The sequence below is a fragment of the Necator americanus genome, chromosome II, assembly GCF_031761385.1.
Source record: "Necator americanus strain Aroian chromosome II, whole genome shotgun sequence".
In the NCBI taxonomy this organism is placed as follows: Eukaryota; Metazoa; Nematoda; class Chromadorea; order Rhabditida; family Ancylostomatidae; genus Necator; species Necator americanus.
Genome location: NC_087372.1, coordinates 33,471,375 through 33,492,657, shown reverse-complemented (window position 1 = coordinate 33,492,657; position 21,283 = coordinate 33,471,375). Strand labels below are relative to the sequence as shown.

The window sequence follows — 21,283 nt, the reverse complement described above, 5'->3', positions numbered from 1 at the left end:
AATAAACAGATCAGTATAAAAACCGGATCACAGTGGTGACGATGATGGTGGCCAGGAGGACGGAAAACGAGACTCTCGCCGATGTATTACAGTAATCAGCTGAAAATACAAGAAGTGTAACTGCGAACGAGAGTTTGGCATTGCTATTGTTGTCGTTGTTGTTCCCCTTCCATCCCATCCATGATTCGAGTCTTTTTAATCTCTATGTTTTGACAATTTCATTACCACCGTCGGCATTTTAATGGGGAAAACAACACCACGGCGTATTTACATTGGATAGGCACAAAGTCAAGGCAACTAGAAAAAAATAGGAATCCAGCTAAGTAGAAAAAACTTAAATAACTTTTTTTAAAAAAACAGAGGAGGAGTCTTGACCACTGGTATATTGGACCGTTTGTTACAACGTGGTCACCAATGATTTACTTTCAAAATTGGTTTTTTCTACCAAAACATGGGAAATCGGTGGAAAAATTTTGAAAATGGTGAGTGGAAAAAATAGAAAAACGTGTAAGAATTAAGGATCGTCTACTAGAAGTGATAGATAATTAAGTGGAGAATTTTTCGCCAGTTTTTCTAGAAATAAGAGGAAAATTTTCTCTATTTGAGTATCCCAGAGAGAAGTTTTTTTCTTAGTATAAAGTGAGATTTTTCCTTTTTTCCATGCCGAAAATCAAGGAGTCAGAAAATCACATTCTTTTATCGCTGCCATAATCATTACAACTGATTTGCCTTATTACGGATAACACCTGAGCGCATTGGTCGCAATTCCCATTATTTTTTCACTTAAACATCCCTACCTATAATTATTCAATTAGTCGCTAATGGTAAATGAAAATTTCCAGAAGTTGGAAAAAAAAATTCTCAGAAACTCAATGAACTAGATATAGATTTTTTTTTAGATTTTTTCAAAAAAAAAATGTTTCTTCGAAACGCTCGCAACACTTCTTGCAGTAACTACTGCAAACTTATTTTACTGCTTCTCGTTCACGCTTGATTAAGTTCGGACTTGCTCCAGCGTGCAATAATTATCTGCTATAGACGGGACGACGAATATAGAAGAGAAAGGTAACAATTTGAAGCGAACACCATTTTACCAACGACCAACCTTTACGTTATCCAGACAAAAACTTGCTTCAGTCACCTTTTATTTGAGAAAGTGACTTTCCAGCTTAATATTTTTTCTTCCAGAAAAGCCAAAAAAAATTAATTTGTCCGCCAGTAGCAAAAATAGTAATTTTTTCTCCGCTTTATGGCTAATTACCTCCGCAGGGAAAAAAGAATAACCAAAAGAATCACGAAAAACTTGCTGGAACATATGCACTGTGTGCCTTCGAGAATCGCATCCAACGATCGCTTCGTGCGCGACAATGATCCACCATCTCCTGGTCCTGAGTGGAACGAAGTGTTAGTCAGAAGCGCAAGGCATGTGCTGTCCTGATAAGGACTGATAGGCGAACAACCACGCTCCACGTATTTTCTGCCTGAAACGATTTGCGTACGTATTTTATTTGCACTTTTGCTGAGTAATAGAAAGATGATGGAGACAATAAATTTTGCGCCATGAAGTGTGATTTCGATGATCGAAGATGAAAAGTTTGAAAGTGGTTGAAGGATGTGAGCTTTCCTAACTATTGATCGACCTAACGAGAAAAAGCATGATCTTCTTCTTTTTTATGTGTAATGTATCCACAGTTGGAATCAAAAAAACTCCGAGGATTTAAGTCTATGCTAAGACCAATTTTGTCGGTTTCAGGAAATTTCAGAAAGGTTAAAATTATCTCCGCTTGACTGTCGGTTAGGAAAGTTCTGTATGTGGTGGAGAACGAAGTCATTTTTCTTCTAATGCATAGGTCATAGGAAAAATTTCACGTTACCGTTCAGTTTTCCCTCAACGCTCGTACAATAAGCACCAGTGCACGAATCTTTGTTATTGTCACTTCCGGTACCGTCGTAAAAGATGCTCTTCACACAACTTACTGTTGTAGTGGCTAAAATATACAGCCAATTAAGCAAACGAAAGCACTATCGGGTAGAAAAAAAGAGAAATGTGACGAACATACCTACGCAACCTTTCGCTATCATTTTTTTCGAAAGATCCGACTCTGCAAATCCGCTTTCCTTAAGTTTAGCGTTCGCGTATTCGTCTTCTTCGGTGAGCTTCGCGAAACGTACGGCAGCCACCTGAAAGCGTCAAAACTTCCTAGGTTTTCTGACTGCTCATAAACTAACTCAAAATGAAAGCTTGAGGACAAGAGGCGTTCCATTTCTCTTTACATAGTTTTATTGAAAGTATTAGGTGGTCCCCTAGGTTTCTCTCCACGGCCATCAATATTTTAAATTCACAACTACCTTAGTCCTACGCCAGAAGAATTAAAAATCTGTCATTTCCGAAGACTACTGACTATTCCAGGGAATATATTGCTGATTGGAATGTCTTTTTTTATCAAGGAAAAAATAAACCTATCAGAAAATTAGGAAAAAAAATCTTATGCGCAACCTCACATCACTCCAAATTAGTGACTGTTTCAAGACAATCATAAGAGATCGATGCCAAGAGCTGAAATCTTACCTCATCCATAAAACGAGGTTTAAGAAGGTGAACAAAACGTAGAGGGTTTAATCCAAGCATAGAAAAAAAAACGCAATCTTCTTCTTCCCGTTTCCTGAGGAGGGGATCAGGTCAGAAACTCCTTTTTTGATTTTCTTCCCCAAAATTCGTATCTATACCTCTATGAAGGTCTGGTTTCTTTTCAGGAGAATCCTCTACGAATGAGGAGATACGTTCATTTTTGTGGTTTCCATTATTATGAAAATAGGAACGTGAACGTAGATGAAAATTGTGAAGCTTACAGCTGATGCGTATTCGGTTCCCTTGATTCCTGTGGGAATACGTTGATCCGTGACCATAGTGAACAAGCATTTTTCTGTTTGAACCTTCTGAGCAGACACACTTTTCTCGATAAAATCATCATGGCAACCACGAACAAAGTAGTACTGGTTTCCTAAGTGAATCACATTTATCATTGAGGTAAATTATAGGTTAGGTAGCCAGCACGTTCTCAGTTTTCCCATTCTGACTCCGTGTTCCGAATAGGTAAATGCCTGAGAATTACTGGGCATAGTGGGGTCAAAACGAAATAGAGCATGGTGCCTTTGCGTAAGCGGTTGCGCTCGAATAGGTGCGGTAGAGCGTAACGCTTAGAATCTAGCGGGGACTCTTGCTGACACCATTCCTTGCTGCAGTTCGCGATGGTCCCACCTCGACTACCAACCGCTGCGCTCCGAACGCAGCCGCTTACGCAACTGCACCGCGCTACGTATCGTTTTTACTTGACGATACCTCGACTGACTCACTTATCCGTTGACTTGACCCAATCTATAGATCCGAGGTAAACTCAGTGGTGAACGCAAGGAAACTTTTGGAATACTGCCAATACATTTGATTCATGTTTTCTTATTATGCCAACGACGTTTTGGTGACACTTCATGCATGGCCTAACGTTTCGACAAGTTCGTCTTTATCAGAGGCCTGAAAATGGTTCGAGGACTTTAACGCTAAGGATATCCCATCAAATCCTTTCTCTCTCCTTGCCTAGCCTCAGCATTCTTCTTAGTAAACCACGTATATATAGCAAAGAAAAATCTGCTAGAAGGCATTCTGGATTTCCGCAAGGAATTCATCCGTGAATAACAAAAATGAGTGCCTATGGATTTCTAATGATTTTATGTGGTCGTTTGCACTCTGTGAGCTACGAGATTGTCCCATATACAGTTCCTTAACGTTATCCAGACATCGGTACTTAAGGACACTTTACAGTGCGTAGATCTTATTCCCCTCGGTTGACAATCTGTAAGAACGTGGTGGTTCTCCTCCGCCGCTAGTCTGTTTGTCTTCCTGTTTGAAATTCTTGCATGGTGCACCTAGAATGATAACGAGAATCGCCAAGGAAAGAAGAGGAGTTCAATGGGACACGTCTAACATTGAAGTCCTCGATCTACGGTCTTTGATAAAGACGAGGTTGTCAAGAGACGTCAGGCCGTGTATAAAGTTTCACCAAAACCTCGTTGGCACAACAAGAAAACATAAATCCAGTTCACATTACCGAAAATTTCAAAAAAGAAAGGACTTGAAGATCACTTGCAATACAATTTTACTATAGTCTACTATTCATTTTTTTCTCTATATTTACTCCATAAAAACTCACCAGAAGGTATGACCAACTCAAAACAGAGGCTAGTGCATGTGGATATTAAAACACTATCCGAATACGAGTCCCCGGCAAGATCATTGCAGCTGAAGTCGAATAGGGATTGATTCGAATTCGAAAAAAAAAGTGCGAAAAAGTTTGAAAATAAAACTGACAACGAATGGAATTCGAGATTCGATGGTCGTTGAGGTAAACCGGTCAGCTGCCATTGGTTTCGAAGACCTGGCGAAGCGCATTGTATGCACACCGAACGTACATACGGTAGTCCCACCAGCAACAGTAGGAAGAGCATCTGAAATCGCTTTCAGCTCTCGGTTGAGGTTGCTCCGACTTTAAATCTTCAAATCCAGCTATCCAGCTCTATGCTTGAGATATTAAAGCTCAAATAAAAAACAATAAAAATAATAAAATACCTAATAAAAAATATTAATTGAATATTAACCAAATACATCTTCTTAAATACTGTAAATAATAATAAATATTAGTCATTCAAATATCCTTAAATATTAATTATAGTCTAGAAAATTAGTGAGACGTCCAACTTTCCAGGGTGGATTATTTTTATTAGTATTAGTATTAGTATAATCATTATTAGTATTACTACCATTAGTACTATTATTATTATTATTATTATTATTATTATTATTATTATTATTATTATTATTATTATTATTATTATTATTACGAGCCCGCGAGCTATAAATACTTCAGAAAGACTTACAGAACTGTCTCTCAATGATATTTCGCCAAAAATGAGGAGGAAATCATTGAATGAAGGTTTTACGGACTGTTTCACAACTGAAACCTCATCCTCATCGGCGAACATCTCCTCCATGTTCATGTTTACTCAAAAATATTCTGCTAACTCTCCCAAAAATTTGCATTCCCTTGCGTCATCGGCTCAGGATTTGTTTAAAATCTTTTAAAAGGAGTTAACTTGTTTTTTTTTCAAGTTCCCACATTTTTGTCATTGTTTTTAAATATCAAAATTTTTTTTCGAAGAATTAATCAATTAACTAATTAATCATTAATCAAGAAGAAACTAATCAATAAAATGATAATCTACTTATTTAATAGGAGGACTAGAAGGAAGTAATTGAAATTGAAAATTTTTCTTGATGTGGTTTTTCAAGCACATACACAATCACTCTATGAAATCTGGTTTTTAAATTGTATTTTCAAAGTTTAAAACCTCGAGGGCATTTAGGATTTGATAACTCGATGGCTCTTTTGCCAAATTTTTGTCGGTGATTGCTACATTCAGCGTTAACGAACTTTTTCTCAACGATTTCCTTTCTTCATTTTTATTTCAACGATCTTATCAAAACTTACTGTTGGAAAAAATACTTTAAAAATATTTCAGTGTTCCTATCCCTAAGGAAACACTTTGTATCGAGTTCTTCTCAGTTTTTCAACGTTTTTCTTCCTTACTTTTTTTGATGATGTTACTAAAAATTACTAGTGCAAAAAATACTTCAAAAATATTTGTTTACTCCTTATCCTTTAAAAATATAATACTTTGGTTCGACTTTTTCTTGGTTCATCGCTGAGAGCAAAAAAAAGACCATTTCAAAGAACATATTTCAAAATTTTGAAGTATTTTTGACTTTTTGTGTAGAGTATCCCTCTAAAATTCAGTCAAAAAAATGGACTAATAATAATTCTTGGGAAGAGCTACTATTAAATTTTCCGGTAGAAATAAATATATGCGGTTGAAGGAATGGTACTTCTATTTTCCTCCACAACATTCATACCCTATAATCCATGCACAATGGATACGTGGAAAAATGTCTTGAAGATGATGATAGGTTCTATATAGGTTGGGTCAGAAACACATGAACATAAATATTGTATGCGTATCGTTGCAAAAAATATATAGTAAGCGTCGGATTTTATAAATATATTGAAAATATCGATAATTAAATAAATATCGAAATCGATTATCAAAAATATTGAAAAGTTAAGGTCCGCAGCAAGTATTTCAGACAATTTTCACCTTGAAGGAGGATAGAAGACACACAATGTAATTATTTAGTCATACTTACTGTAATCATATGGAAAAGAAAAATAAGAGGAACTTTCCGCTAAAAACAAAACCCTAAGAGAAACTGATGGCATTGTTCACCATCTCGCCATTATATAAAGCAAAGTTATGATCAAACAATTTTCGGGCCAGAATTTTACGACTGCCATTTCCTTCAGGATGAAAGCACTGACGCATGCCGGATAGGAATCGCAAAATTTTACGGTATTTGCACTTGATGAAATCATCAACAACGCATCACTATCCGAGCAATGTGGATCATCCGGTGGAGGGTGAGAAAAAAACTCGTCTCGTCTAACGTTGAATCCTCCTAATGTGGCTAAGAGAATTTTCTCCCTGTTTTCACAACACAGGACGTAACGTCCCTTATCCTTCGTTTTTTTTTTGATAAACTACGGCTAATAACTGAGGTTTTCTAGAAAATAAAGGATTAGTTGTTGAAGGAGAAGTAACTGTTTGTAAGGAACTAGTTGTTGAACAAGCTGTTCGAGGTACATCCTAATTCTGTTGTTTCTTTAGGCTTAAAAATAATATTATACTTATATTTATTACTTGTGTGATTGTTAGTACAAATGATGTTAGATAAATATATACACGGTGGTCCACATGAAGTGTGACGCAAACAACTACCTACAACTTTGCACCAATTAACCCAAATAAGAAATTTTTTCATTTAATATTTACAAGGGTCTGCGTAAGTTCTCACACATCACGTACAGAATGGTCGCCTTTAGCTTCAATACAAACATCCAATCTATTCCGGAAATTTTTGAGGATGTGCGTGATCAGTTTCCATGTCTCATACCACACCTACGGCTCCCTTCAACGAATCCAAAGACTTGTGCGAATCCTGTGCTTAAAGGCCCCACGGCAGATTTCAGTGAGTATTCGTAAGGATGGGAGACTACGGAGGAGGATTCCGTCCATTTCTTCTAATTGCCGTAAAAACGGCCCGAAGACACGCCCCACAAGACTGGCGCGCTCCAATCGAACCTCATGTACAAAATGTGCCCAAACGAATAAGCCGTATCTTCCGGGCTGTTTTTTACGGCAATTAGGAAGAAATGGACGGAATCACCCCCTCTCCGTAGTCTCCCATCCTGTATACGAATACTCCACCCGAAATCTGCACCACCTCAGATTCGTGGGGTGATGCCTTTAAAAGAGCAGACTTTAGTGCCCTAGAGTGGACAAAACAGCAAAATCCAAGAGACTGTGATTGGATCGACCCAAGAGATTGCGTTTGGACGAGTTTGACAGGCAAACACATCAATCGGTCAGGAAATCGGTCAAGAAATCCAGAAGATTGATCTCACAGCCCTCCAGTGTCTTCTTTGCGCTGTGGGCTGGCGCTCAATTTTGCAGGATTGTCCAGTCAGTGTCGTTACCGGTTTCTTTGGCTCATGGGATCACCGTATCTCTGGATATTTCATAGCTCGTCACACTTCATGTGGACCACCCTCTATGGTTTGAGGATTAATTTTTCTACGTTGAGTAACATCTCTGTGTATTAAATTTGAAAGAAAGGAATGAGAGAAAACGGACGGTTTTGTAGTTCTTCCTATTACCTATATTTAGGGAATTCAATCAACAATATGACCAACGATATTACTTCCGCACGACCTGTAACCTAACTTCTGGATCACTCTTGCGGCTGTATTTCTCAATAACATTCTGCCAAAGAATGATGAGTTCACTAATTGAATAAAGACTCTAAAGATTGTTTCGAGAATGAAACGTCATCGCCATAAGCGAGCATTTCCTCTATGTTCATGTTTAATTCGCGATATTTTGCCGACTCTTCTGATAATTTGGATTTTCTTGCGTTATCGGCTGAGGTTTTGACTAAGATTTCTGAAAATCGACCAAAATTTGACGTTGACCTATTTTTTTCCTAGTTTTTTTTTTCTAGATCCCATATTTTTGCTAGCGTTTTTAACTGTCCGCGTTAGAAAAACTGTGAGCAGAGCGGCACTTGCCTTGAACATCTCACTTTCGGTATGATATCACCAGATATTCGTCACATACCGTAAACTTCCTGATCTATCTATAGAGAAGAAAACGAAAATCAAACCTGTGTTATTTATTGTGTGTTACATATTGCAACTATAGTCGTCTTAGGAATAGATAGTTTCTTTAAAGGACAAATAGGAGAGAAGGAGAAAAAATTACGGAACTAAAAGGAAATCGGAATGCTCAACTTTCGATGAACATCGGCACAGTAAGACTATATAGCGCAATCGCATTTCTATGCTCATACTAGATCACCTGCAATCTCTTAATTTCCTAATCCAGAGGACGATTTGGATTCCTTGCATCCAGCAAACCCAAATATTTGTTTATCCTTATGATTTTTCAAGTTTATGAAGTGAACAGAATATGCATATATACGTGTATTTCGAAAAATTGTGGTTTGAAAAAATCCGAAAATATCGCATGTATAATTGCAAGCGCTTGTTTATAACGAGAACCGTGCTGCACATTCGACGGAGACGGAGAGGAGGGACGTGCGTCGAACAGAGGAACTGCGCAAATCCGAGAAAGTTACTCAAGCAAGCGCAAGTGGTAATTATTGATTTTATTGTACACTTTCTTCCGTGAGGAACGGGAAAATTTATCAACATAAGGTGAGAAAACAAAGGTTAATTTTCTTCAATTCTGAATAGAAAGATAACAAGCAAAACAAGCAATAATCTCTACAGGAACAAGCATAACAACAACCACAACAACAAGCATTAATTCTTCTTATGCACCCTTTTCGCAAACGTTTCAGCAACAAGCAGTGGAAACACCAGCGTAGCATCCGCGCAAACTTTTACTGCTTGAGCAGCAGGTTTTACCTTCAAAAAAAAAAGAAACCATTTAAAAAATGAAATGAAATGAAATAAGGTGCATCCAAACAGATGGTTCTTCAAGTTTATTGCTTGGAACAAACCTTTCCCCAACTGACTGCTTCATCCGGTTGAGCACCAGAGTCGGAACCATCAAATTCCTTTAAAAAAAATACATCGTATGATGTCAGAGGAAATTCAAACAGTCTTACAACAGTATACAACGTTTAACATATGTAATATATTATATATATAAAATACACAATCTTACGCTGAACAAACTGTTTTAGCGGACCACTACTTTTGAGTCATGTGAAGATTCCAAAACTACCTTGATACAAAAGTTCAGGATAGTCTCATCATTCCAGCTAATCAGAAAAACTTTCCCTTTCAAGAAGATATTAAGTGCAGAATTTCTCTCTCGCATCCTTTCAAAACATTATGAGTTGTACATACCATGCCGGTGTTGATATAGACGGTGAAATCAGAGCCATTTCGCATCAAATTTGCGTTATTGATATGGTGTTTAACGACACCTCCTCCTAGAATAAGAACTCCTGTTCGAGAACTCTTCACAGCCATGGTGTTGATGTGACGCACGTCCTGTAAAGATTACATTTTTCTGCAAAACCATGATTGTTAATTAGTCTTTGATTCCTGGTTTCTTGTCAATTAGAAAATCGTCTTCTAAACGTCACCAAAATGCTACTTTCCTTATTTTATTTTCCTAGTACAGTTTCATATGTTGCAACGATGGTCCATAGGGTAACATTTGGGTTAAATGCATAATTTTGATCATTGTCCAGGAAGTCACCGAGAAGTTATTTGGCGAATCAAACTTATAACTAAATTCATCTATTATTTGCCCGCCCTCACAACATTATATATCGCAGAAAATTATTCACTACGAAAATTCTGGTAACTTAATCTTCTTTGTACAATAGCATTTATTTTTATAGTAAAGAATGAAATGTCGAGTTGAGCTCTATGGAGATATGGAAGTTAAATCATACCTCTACAATATCAAGACGAATTCCCGGAGAACGCTTAACGGAATGAAAATACAACATATCACCAAGACTTCCATCTGTTAAGGCTGGACAAAAGACAGGTATATGATTCCGAGCAGCCCAATAAAGTATAGAATCTTCGTTATCGATTTTTTCGCCCAGCCTGTAAAATTTTAGACACACAGGTGAGAAATTTTCTGAAGAGAATAGATTTCAGATCTACTGGTGCTTACAAAGACGAATAAGTCTCTACTACTTGATAACAGATTGGGCAACACAACTCAACTTTTCGCCGAAGGATAATTTGATCTAGAAAGGAGAGTGAACAAAAAAAAACTTGATATTTTCATGACATCAATGTTTGCAGAGGTTCCAGTGAAGATTTTAAATCTGCTCAAGTCACTCATCTAACGTTTTCTACAGTAAATCCATGAAAACTAGACAAAACCTTTGACAGAGCTTAGAAGGTGTCCAGTTGAATCCACTTTCGACTTGTTCTTCCATGCATCCATCCAAAATTGGCGTCAGCCAGTCTTCGAACGCACAATAATTGTCATTAGGAATTAAAATGTTACCAGCTCTGTTCAATCCTTGAGAACTGAAATTTACTCAATTATTTCGCTGATTTCACTGATTGATTCAAAGCACCAAGAACACTGACTTTGAGGAAAGCTTTTTGCAACATTTTAATTTAAAAAAAACAGGAAAAAAAAAGAGAAAAGATTTACATGCAGTAAGTAACGCACCGTAGCTGCTTGCCATCCATGCGGAAATCACCCAAAAAAGATGGTCGCAAACATTTAATAAGATCTTCCTCGACTCCACCCGCGCTTGTCACAACGCAGTCGACAAGATTATGTTGTACCACAAACCGAATCACCTGTTAAAACTTTATCAGGAAAAATGTGAGTCTCTATAAGTCAATAGCTAATCCATTCTGATTAGCTGACAAACAATAGATTCTAAGCAAATAAGACAGGTAAAGAAATGAGAGTTCTGAGTTCTATGAATGTTTCTACTTTCAACGAAATCGGCAATAAAATACCTAAGTCAGAGTTCCATTATGGGAAGAGATCGGATGTGAAAAAATCTCAGGAAACTGAGATAAAGACGCTACCTCTCTGAGACCGCTGCTGACTAGGTTTGACGTGTATCCAAGAAATATGGTGCAAGCCGGAATGGGACGTTGTTCCGGATATGGAAAGAAGTGAGCGGTCTTATCTTCAGTCTGCTCCTTCTCACGTGCATCCAACATTGCATTAACTTCCTGTTCAGAATAATCCTCATAATTCCCCCGAGTAAGTCATTTGTACTTTAAAAAAAACCACCATTATTGCTTTTCCAAGATGAGTAGCTTGAAAGCCGGTTGATAGGTATGAAGCCATCAATTTTGAAAAATCGATACCATTATTAAAATCGTAACCGCGGATTACTATTGCATCTTGTGGGACCTAGACCAGGGACTGAGTGTTTCATGTAAGAAAAACCATGGAAGTCTCAAACCCTAAGGCTACGGTTATTTACCGACCTGCAGAGACATCTGAAATAATGAACAGCTGCACTTAGGCAGCCATCTACACCCAACACTACCGTTATTTTTTCAGTACGAAGGAAAGTGCACTCCACGAAAACAAAAAATTCGGAGAATATCAAAAAATCAACTCAATAACTAGTAGGACCTAGTTGAACATCACCTCACAGGACTTTACTAAAACTGCTCCTTGAGCAATATCCAAATCGTCCAATACATCCCCGGAATCTGCCATACCTAAGATTGCAACGTATACCTATGTCATAAAATCCGAATTAACTGATAATCAAGTACTTTGTCTGAGAATAGCACCTATAACACATCATAAAACGTCAAATCACATCTAGAAGCATTAAAATCTTTACTTAAGCAGCTTTTTCTTCACAATTTACAAAAACAACAAATATATGAAGTGTATAAAATAACATATATAAGATATGATGATATGGCATGGCGGGTTAACCTCTGAAGCTATTTTTTGCTTGTCGTACACGATCCATAACTTCCACTAGATCAGTGGCGCCAACTTTCTTTTGAATTTCTGGAGCCCATGTTCTCATGAAAGGATTTATTTCCTTTTCTTCGCCAATGGTTGAAGGAACAGTAGGCTCGTTACGAGCCTGAAGTTTTGCGGCCCAATCAAGTTTAGTCTTCACATTCTAGAAAATAAGCTTCTATCAATTTAAAAGTCGGATCACTGCTACTGCAATTTCGCACCTCGTTACTGGGTTCAATGTGATGGGCGAACTTGAGATTGCTGAGAGTATATTCGTGTCCTGGGTAAACCTGTGTGTCATCAGGAAGTTTGCCGAGAATCTCATTTAGATTACGATGCATCTCAGCGCCAGAGCCTGGAAACAGGTATTACTGTTTGTACTGTGCGGAAACTCTTATAAGACTCACAACGAGCGGATTCACAAACGATAAGAATCAAACGGTTTTGAAAATTCTTTTAAACTGACGATATGCGCAGATGAAAAATTCACTGAAGAAACAGTCTTCAGTTAATTCATTCTGATTTTTTAAATGCCGTCGATTTTTATATTTACGTAAGCAGGTCGCAACAATTACAATGAATTATATAGTTGGGCCAAAACGAAACTCATCTATCCACCGCACAGCCTCGAGCGCGACCGATAGAAAAACCTTCCATTCATACAAAAAGTACCGAAGCAGCAAGATAATTGTGAAGTTACTATACCATTAATGTATCACCTTCAAAGAACTTTCCACAACCAGCAATGAACAGGGTGTCGCCTGTGAGTACAATTCCGCTATTGTCACCAGGATGTGTAACATAGTAGCAGACATGTCCTTTTGTATGACAAGGAGTTTTGAATGCGACTACCTGCACTACATTCATACTAGAAAATGAATGAAGATCACCAGAACTCAATTTATTTCCTCACCTCCATTTCACCAACTTTGAATTTCTCCTCATGTTCAACCTTATGTGTTAAATGATCGATGCGATCATCTCCTCCATAAACTTCCGCTTTGTCCGCGGGCCAAATTTTGCAGAATTTGTCCATACCACCAGCATGATCCCAGTGGTGGTGTGTCACCAGTGCCGCTGCGACTGTCACCTGCACATGCAAAATTATTGAAATAATGCAACAAGCAGAAAACATGTGCGAGAAGCAATATAAAAGCAATATAATATATAGCAGCATTATAAAAGTGTGGTAGCGCAGTTCTACTGCATGGAGACATCTGTTTTATTCAACTGATATGAAATTCAGATCCGAATTCTAGTGTTTCTTCATAGATCTTCACCACGCGAATATCTTGACATATTTTAACTGTGAACATTAAAAATGGATCAGCGTTGCTCACATCATAACGGTTGACCTATAGAAACCTGCTGTCGAAGGTATAGCTGGACGTAAATGTCTATAGACTCACACTGTCAAGATACGATAGTTATGCACTGTACACGGTAAATAACCTTGTTCAACCCAAATTCAACCTTGTTCTTTCTTCTAACGTACAACATAACATTTAAAGTTGAGAAAATTGTTAAGAAATCCACTTTTCTACCTACTGTTCTACTTATCTACTAGTTACCAATAGCCAATGTATTAATGCGAAAAATGCTTAGACTGCCTGATACTAAAACATGCGAATAATTAGCGTTGCCAATAGAGTCCACATCTGCACGAGCAGCGTCTTACCACGCCTCTCTCAAACATGGAGGGACGCACACACAGTCGATATCCAGGAAATTCGTAAACTCCGGAAAGCGTCGCAGCAAACTCTGCTGGCATGAACAGAATGTGCTATAATCAAGTCAACACGACATGAAGCTCGGTCCAGTTGCGTAAGCGGCTGCGCTCGAAGCGGTGCTGTAGGTCCCAGCGGTTAGTATCGAGTGGAGACCCTTGCTAGCACCAATCGTCGCTGTAGCTCGCGACGATTCCACCTAAATCCCCAGCTGTCAGCTCCACCGCGCCGCTTCGAGCCCAGCCGGTTGCGTAACTTCATGTTGTTTTGACCCCACTATACAGTTCTCAAAAAGCAGAGGCTGTGGATAAGCAATGATCACCGAAGCCAAAGCGAACTGATCAAGAAGATCACCTTGTACTGTTCTGCCGCAGTCTTGATTTTTTGCGGTTCAACAGGATCAACTGCAAACCCTCTCAAGTCTTTCTCACTGTACACAAGGTACATGTAATTGTCCTCGAGAGCTCTTACTGGGACTACCTTCATCATTTTGTGTGTTACTCCACGCAGAGCATTGAACATGCACTGAACAGAACATGAATAATAAATAAAAAGTTTCGTACAAAACAAAATTCTCGGTCAATATATGTGAAAACATCATTTCACAATACACGTAAAAACACTAAGTGTTTACTTCAGAAGCCAAGCGGGGATTTGAAAGTAATGGTAGTCAATGAGCAACACCAAATGCTACGACGGGAGGAGGCCTATGTAATAAATTAACGAAAATGTGGAGATGCAATAAGAGATCACAATGAGTATCACACATGACCATTAGATACAAGAAATAAAACATCACTAAGTGTTTGTTCCACATAAAGTTCATCTACTCTTGCACTCATGGGCTGCGCACCAGCGGGTAGATGGTGCAGTTTCGGTCCAAAATTACATCTTACGGTAGCGTCTGAAACAGATGTGTATTGCTACACATAAGACCAAGCAAAATCGTAATAAAAAAAAAACTACTTTTAAAGAGTGACACCGCCGGATGATAGAACCCTTTATATATGTCGGTAAAAGCAACACCACAAGACCTCCCGTTCTTGAAAAACTCAATCTAAAGAAAGAGTATTCGATAGACATTGTCAAAATAATACATAATAATCATTCACTCACTCTACTTCCTTTCAAAGTTTCGAGGTTTTTTAAAACATCTGCCACTTCATCATGACTCTCATAAAAATAATTATGCTTGAAATTGATAAGCGGTAGATCCTGAATTTCGCGATTTTTTCCTTTTGAATTGAGAAATTCTCAGAGCAGAAGCGGCACCAATAAACAACTAAAAATAACTCACTTTATATGAAGAAGGTAGCCACTGACTAGACGGTCCTGGTTTAACACGGTTATGAGGAAGATGTATCAGACACCCAAGAATGTCGCCCTCCTGAAACACTATTGAAAATATATGATGTAACATATAACATGATACTGGAGAGAAAATGACGCATTCCCAACTTAGCTAATGTATTCGTAGGTCATTTTAAGCAGCAAGAAAGGAAAGCCTCCTGATAGGCCGGGCACAGACCTTCGTTTTATGGTCATGGTGTTAGAATAGAAAAATCATTGCAGGATTTCACCAAACCAAACAAATTCAACGCAAAACATTTATGTTGGAAAAGGAGAGTCGTGATTTAGGTGAACTAAACATGATTCAGCTAGTTCATTTAGTTCATGACTGTTTTCTATAGAATAATTATGAGCCTATAAGATATGTGCACAGAAAAAAACCAACAAAAGAAAAACGAAGTTGTTCGAGCACAACAATGAAAAGAATATCTGACAATATACTGCTCAAGAAAGCAATCCCTAGCCTTTGACGCTTTCTTGATATGATTTCGAAATACTCTTCAAGGTGTGGAAAGTACGGGAGAGGACAATATTCGATATTAATTGCGTCATTTTCTCTCCAATAGATCAAAGTTTGAATGGGACTGGTACACATTCCCAAACCACCGTCAAGAAAGAAGTATCGGCACCTTGTAACCTCCAAGTTGATATTTCTTTCCGATAGCATCATGAAATCTTGTCCCCTTTAACGATCGCCAACTATATGACAACTTGTTATAACCTATGCAAGACTGCACGACTGCTGAAAGATTTAAAGCCACTGCTAGCCATATTTTATCAGAAATGAGAGACAGGCGCTAAAAAAAACCACCAACCGAGAGGTTGACTCCATCCAATCCTAATATGCGAGTCTTCCGGCTGCTTCAGGAAATTGACCTCGAAATACCAGGTACCTTTAGAAACCGCATGTGTGGCACGAGCAACACGGTATCCTTCAAATCCTGTCACAGTCAACTGATCGTCCGATACTCGCAGCTGAAATATATAGCACATATAAACTACGACAATTTACATCAGGATAATATAACAACCTCATGAGCACGATCATTTGGTGAAATCGAAACAGATCGTTGCAGGTGAAGCCGATATAAATAGGGTGGGATGATCCTTGGGGTAAGGCTGTCATCCTCTTCCATATTTATTCTAAATGATAAGGAAAACTTTAATATGTGAAAAAATTTCCTGGAAGAATAGAAACTTGTTAAAACAAAGGAGAGGAAAAATGTAAAGCTAATAAAGGTGAAGGATTCGAGAACTTAGACCCTAGCTAGAAACTTTCATTTTTGGTGAATACGATCATTTATTGAATGATAAAGACAGTACAGTAACGCATGAAAAGCAAGCATTGGTCGAATGAACATCGCTGTTTTGTGCTTTTTTTTCAATATCTACTTCATGGAAAAAAGAAACAAACAAAAAATCCCCAACCTGTCAGCTACGTTCGGGTCCCTCTCTACCAAAAAGTAGCGGTAACCTTCTTTATTGAATGGAAAGTCAATTGGTCCCGATCCATCCGAAGCCGCAATCTTTGAAGACGAGTAGTCTGTGGCACTGGATAGAAGTCGAAGAAGTAGATTGTGCACGAGAATATAAACAACTATCGACAGTTTAAACTAACAGTTTCGGCTTCTTTCCAGTTCCGATAGTGTCTACGTGACGTCGTTTTGAGGCGCCACGAGTTTTCGGACCACCATCCACATCAGAATCAGCGCCAGAAGATCTGCCCATTCCTTGTTGCGCTCCGACAAGAGTAGAGGCCAAATTATTCTTCTCGCCGCTGTTGCTCTTTTTTCCAATCTTAACACAAAAGTAGACAACTTCCAAACACAAGTTTTAATATCACGCAAATCAGAACAAGAGAAGAGCCAAGTGAGGGAAGATAGAAAGGGAAAGAGAAGAAAAACTATAAAAATGAAACAGTACGTAAAATAAGAAGCAAAAATAACACATAACAGTCCGCATGCAAAAATAACACACAAAAAATCACCTGCTTCACGAATTCATTTACCGGTCCAATGTCTGCGAGATTCGTTTCCATGAGAGCAAAACTGTTTTCATCCTCAGGATTAACCTAAGCCAATAGGATAATGGCCAATAGGATCGAAACAAAAGACTTGATGTATCGCGAGAAGGAAAAAACCTTGAAAAGTTCAGTGTCCTTTATCAACGTTTTTTGTAAAGTTGTATGCCAAGTGTTCTTCACTCTGCGAGGCATCGATGTTAAATTCTCCCAATTGGCATCGAAATATGGTATTATTGTTTCTTGTAGACTGCAATGAAGTTGAATAATCTAATCCGGAAACGAAACTAAAAATGAAAAATCCAACGCAACCCTTACTTGAAATAGACATGTTCCCCTGCTTTCTGAAAACCGTCTTGCTTCAGTTTCTCAGCAGTTAAATTAGCCAATACCGTCACACACATATGACTGAAATCTGGAACAGATATATAGAAAGACTAACAGTCCCGAGAAAAACCATATTGTCCTGATTTTATTGTAAACATAAAATTTTTGCCTCATTCGACAAGGACCTAAAAATCACAGAAGAAACAAAAAGAAAATAGAGATCAAAACCGACTTGCTTGTTTAGCAACCCAAGTTTCCATAGCAGTGGGACTACAATCTTTGCAATGAAAAACATAGCAAACCATGAAACTAAGCCCATAACTGTAATACAATCAAGTTACAAACGAACTTTTAACACGAGAAATACCGAAGAAAATACTAACAAGTCCTTAAGGTCTTTCAGACATCTCCCATGGAACCATTTGTTGCAACCGGAACAGAATAGCTCCATCGTTCCAATTTCTCGTTCGCCATCGCTTAATTGGATACAACCAGTTTTTGAGTTTAAAGGCAGCATACCACGAATCTGAGGTGGGGTGGATTTCAGGCGGAGTATTTGTACACAGGATAGTAAATTATGGAGAGGGGTGTGATTCCGTCCATTTCTTCCCAATTGCAATAAAAAAAAACGGCCCGGAAGATGCGCGCCCCAATCGAACTCCTTGTGGAAAATAGTGCGCCGGAACGCTCGAAGCCGTATCTTCCGGGCCGTTTTCTACGGCAGTTAGGAAGAAATGGGCGGAATCACTCTTCTCTCAATAATCTACGATCCCGTATACGAATACTCCACCGCTCCGGATTCGTGGGGTGATGCCTTCAATCAGAGCATATGGATAAGGTGACGTTGGGAGCACTCAGTGGCGCCCTTATCTCCCGAAGCTCTAACTTACTTTTTTCTCTTAGTAACTTAAGTTTAATTGTCATAGATCCTCTAAGAATAATGCTTAGGCCTTAGGGCCCCGATTGTTTATTTACTTCAAGAAATAAGGGCGCCACTGAGTGCCCTCCCCCCAACGACCCTTTACCCAGAGCATATATTTAACAGAACATTAAAACTCAACAGAGCGTAATCAATACTTTTTTATTTAACACAATTAATGAATAGAGTTAGCTAGACTGTTACCAACTCAACTAAATCTCTGAAAAGGAGCGAACACGAAAGCTCAGGAGCTTCAGTTCAAACCTAATACATTGTTCTATTTATGACTCACTTAGATACGTGTACTAATTCTAACACAACTCCTCTGAGGGTTCACAATGTTACTATTTTGTAAAACAATGCATCACTTTCCTTTCAAGCGATACAAAACCCTACTTACGCGGTTGGATCTCAAATCGCACCCACTCTGCTTCTTCCCATCTCAGCTAAACACTAGTTGACTAACTGCTAACAAAATTCGTGGAAATATTTTCAAAAACGTACCAGTAACAGATTGTATCTGAAACTGAGGTTGGGACAGTATTTCTGCGCGAGAACTTCGAACCTCTCATAGGATGGCGTATCCTTCAAAATTGCAATAGAAAACGAAAGCAAATCCAGCAACAGTATTCAAGAAAACTAACTTGATTTGTTTTGAATTAAAACGCCTCCACACCAACCCGACACAACTACGGGTGACCTGCGTTGCGGTCAAAAACGCTGCGCAACGATCGCCGTCAATGGACGGTTGCTGTTCGAGCAGCTTAGCCAATCTAACCTGTGGTTAATGGTAGATTGTGAGGGTTTGCACTTCTACTACAGCAAAAATATAAAGAATTGGGAATTTCTTATCTTCTCAGGTTCCCAAGGACATTTATTCAACTATTTAGCTCCAAAGAGCTAGCTATACTTAGCGGTGGATCTAATCTAGCTCTTTCCCCTCCTCTTGCCCCCTTGGAATACACTTCGTCGTTGAAGGAACCAATAGTTTATACTGTGTCGTTTGCGCCGAACTTCCTTTTCATGCCTTATGAATGTAAAACGCTATCCAGAGTCCCATTCTCATTAGAGGCATCACCCCACTAATCTGAGGTGGTACGGATTTCAGGTGGAGTATTCGTATATGCGATCGTAGATTAAGGAGGATTAAGGAGGATGATTCCGTCCATTTCTTCCTAATTACCGTAAAAAACGGTCCGGAAGATATTGCTTCGAACGCTCCGGCGCGCTATTTTGTGCAACGAGTTCGATTGGAGCGCGCCAGCCTTGCGCACACGCCGCACCTTCCGGGCCGTTTTTTACGCCGATTAGCAGGAAATGGAAGGGATCACCCCTCTCTCCATAATCTACGATCCCGTATACGAATACTCCACCTGAAATCCGTACCACCTCAGATTCGTGGGGTGATGCCTTTAAGCGTAAGTGTGAGATGTTTCCCACAGCTCGCCACAGCTATAGTCGGGTCAAAATGCGTTGAAGCTTGGTGCAATTGCAGAAGCGGCTGCGCTCAAAGCGGCGCGGTGGAGTTAGCGCTTGCGATCGAGGTGGAACCATCGCGTACTCCAACAATGAGTGGTGCTAGTAAGGTTCCCTTCAATCCCAGTCGTTACGTCCCGCATCACCGCTTCGAGCGCCGCCGATTACGCAACTGCACCGAACTTCAGGACGTCTTGAACCGAATAAATTGAACTTGAACTGATTTGTAGTATTGTACGACATGACACCCTTTTCCTGACACTAACTCTTATTCCTTCTCTTCTTTCACTTTACGGCTGTCTTTTTGGTTGATTTCACACAACTTCCCAATATCCGGTTGCAGTACGAATGGAGAAGGGTCTATAGTATGCGAACTATGTTAAATTAAAATTTATCACGTGACCTACTTAAGCCTAACCTAATGTTACGTTTGAGCTTATTTTCACACTTTACGTCTTATTTCTAGAGAGCATGAAATCCGCGCAATGCCCAGATCACCTGCCTATGTCGACGCTAAACGTTGAATTCCTGTCTTGAAATTGACACCCTAAAATAATACCGTAAGACGTAACCAAAACATAAAAGGAAAGCAAGGATTATGCTCATTTTCACCTATTCTGCTTCTTCACATTTAGTAAGACGTTTGTCGTGAAAGCTGCTCATGCAAGAGACAAACTCCACTTCTGGAAAGCACTCTCCAAACAAGACGTCTTTTACATATCATTTTCAAATAGGAATTTGCGCAAATGTGACAGACATAACATTTTTAAGACCAATGCTCACTAACAGAATTCCGTTGCATGTGAGCAGTTGGACATTGTCATGCCACTCGTTGAAGATATTGGTTATCGGCGAGCGCATTGTTGCAGTTCTTATCGGAGACGGTAATTCGCAAGGAATTTGAAAGAAAGGAATGATAACACCGTCCGAGTGCTCGATGAGCATCCAGTCACAAGAATGATGACTTATATACCTTTAAAGGTCGGGATGTGGCGAGATATAGTAGGGTCAAAATGACATGAAGCACAGTGCAATTGCGTACTCGGCTTCTCTCGAGGCGGTGCGGTGGAGCGTAGCGGTTAGGAGCGTGCTGGGACAGTTGCTGGCAGTACTCACGCAGTTACGTACGCAGTTTGCGATGGTCGCACCTCGGTTCCAACTGCTGCCTCTACCGCGCCGTTGCGTACGCAAATGCACCGTGCTTCATGTCGTTTTGACCCGACTATATGTGTTAAAGCATCACCACACGAATCTGAGGTGGTACGGATTTCAGGTGGAGTATTCGTACACGGGATGGGAGACTAGGGAGAGGGAGGTGATTCCGTCCATTTCTTGCTAATTGCC

At 39.2% G+C, this 21,283-nt stretch overlaps 2 protein-coding genes across 5 annotated transcripts; both read right to left on the bottom strand.

Annotated features, from left to right (window-relative positions):
* Positions 1-10: 10 nt before the first annotated feature.
* RB195_020298 (uncharacterized protein) lies at positions 11-4,500 on the bottom strand (the record flags this gene model as incomplete). Its single annotated transcript, XM_064188538.1, has 7 exons — positions 11-99; positions 1,308-1,481; positions 1,875-1,988; positions 2,061-2,181; positions 2,851-3,002; positions 4,206-4,294; positions 4,364-4,500. The coding sequence occupies 7 exons, from the start codon at positions 4,498-4,500 to the stop codon at positions 11-13; spliced, it is 876 nt and encodes a 291-aa protein (XP_064044419.1).
* A 4,487-nt stretch (positions 4,501-8,987) lies between these two features.
* RB195_020297 (uncharacterized protein) lies at positions 8,988-20,884 on the bottom strand (the record flags this gene model as incomplete). 4 transcript variants are annotated; one of them, XM_064188537.1, is made up of 31 exons in its annotated part: positions 8,988-9,092; positions 9,188-9,244; positions 9,540-9,686; positions 10,097-10,256; positions 10,542-10,691; positions 10,840-10,973; positions 11,211-11,360; positions 11,422-11,544; positions 11,788-11,861; positions 12,088-12,283; positions 12,342-12,475; positions 12,840-12,972; positions 13,034-13,210; positions 14,202-14,372; positions 14,642-14,751; positions 14,814-14,904; positions 14,964-15,062; positions 15,145-15,234; positions 15,827-15,939; positions 16,013-16,172; positions 16,229-16,340; positions 16,626-16,748; positions 16,816-16,994; positions 17,185-17,268; positions 17,338-17,467; positions 17,536-17,632; positions 17,777-17,865; positions 17,928-18,020; positions 18,968-19,048; positions 19,108-19,241; positions 20,723-20,800. In XM_064188537.1, 31 exons carry the CDS (start codon positions 20,798-20,800, stop codon positions 8,988-8,990), a joined length of 3,774 nt encoding a protein of 1,257 aa, XP_064044417.1. The 4 variants fall into 4 exon arrangements, with proteins under 4 accessions (XP_064044417.1, XP_064044418.1, XP_013295978.2 ...); XM_064188535.1 differs by lacking the exons at positions 8,988-9,092; positions 9,188-9,244; positions 9,540-9,686; ... (10 more) ...; positions 14,202-14,372; positions 19,108-19,241 and adding exons at positions 18,435-18,450; positions 18,864-18,909 and having other exon boundaries at positions 14,609-14,751; positions 20,723-20,884; XM_064188536.1 differs by lacking the exons at positions 12,088-12,283; positions 12,342-12,475; positions 12,840-12,972; ... (17 more) ...; positions 19,108-19,241; positions 20,723-20,800 and having other exon boundaries at positions 11,788-11,859.
* Between the last annotated feature and the right edge of the window lie 399 nt (positions 20,885-21,283).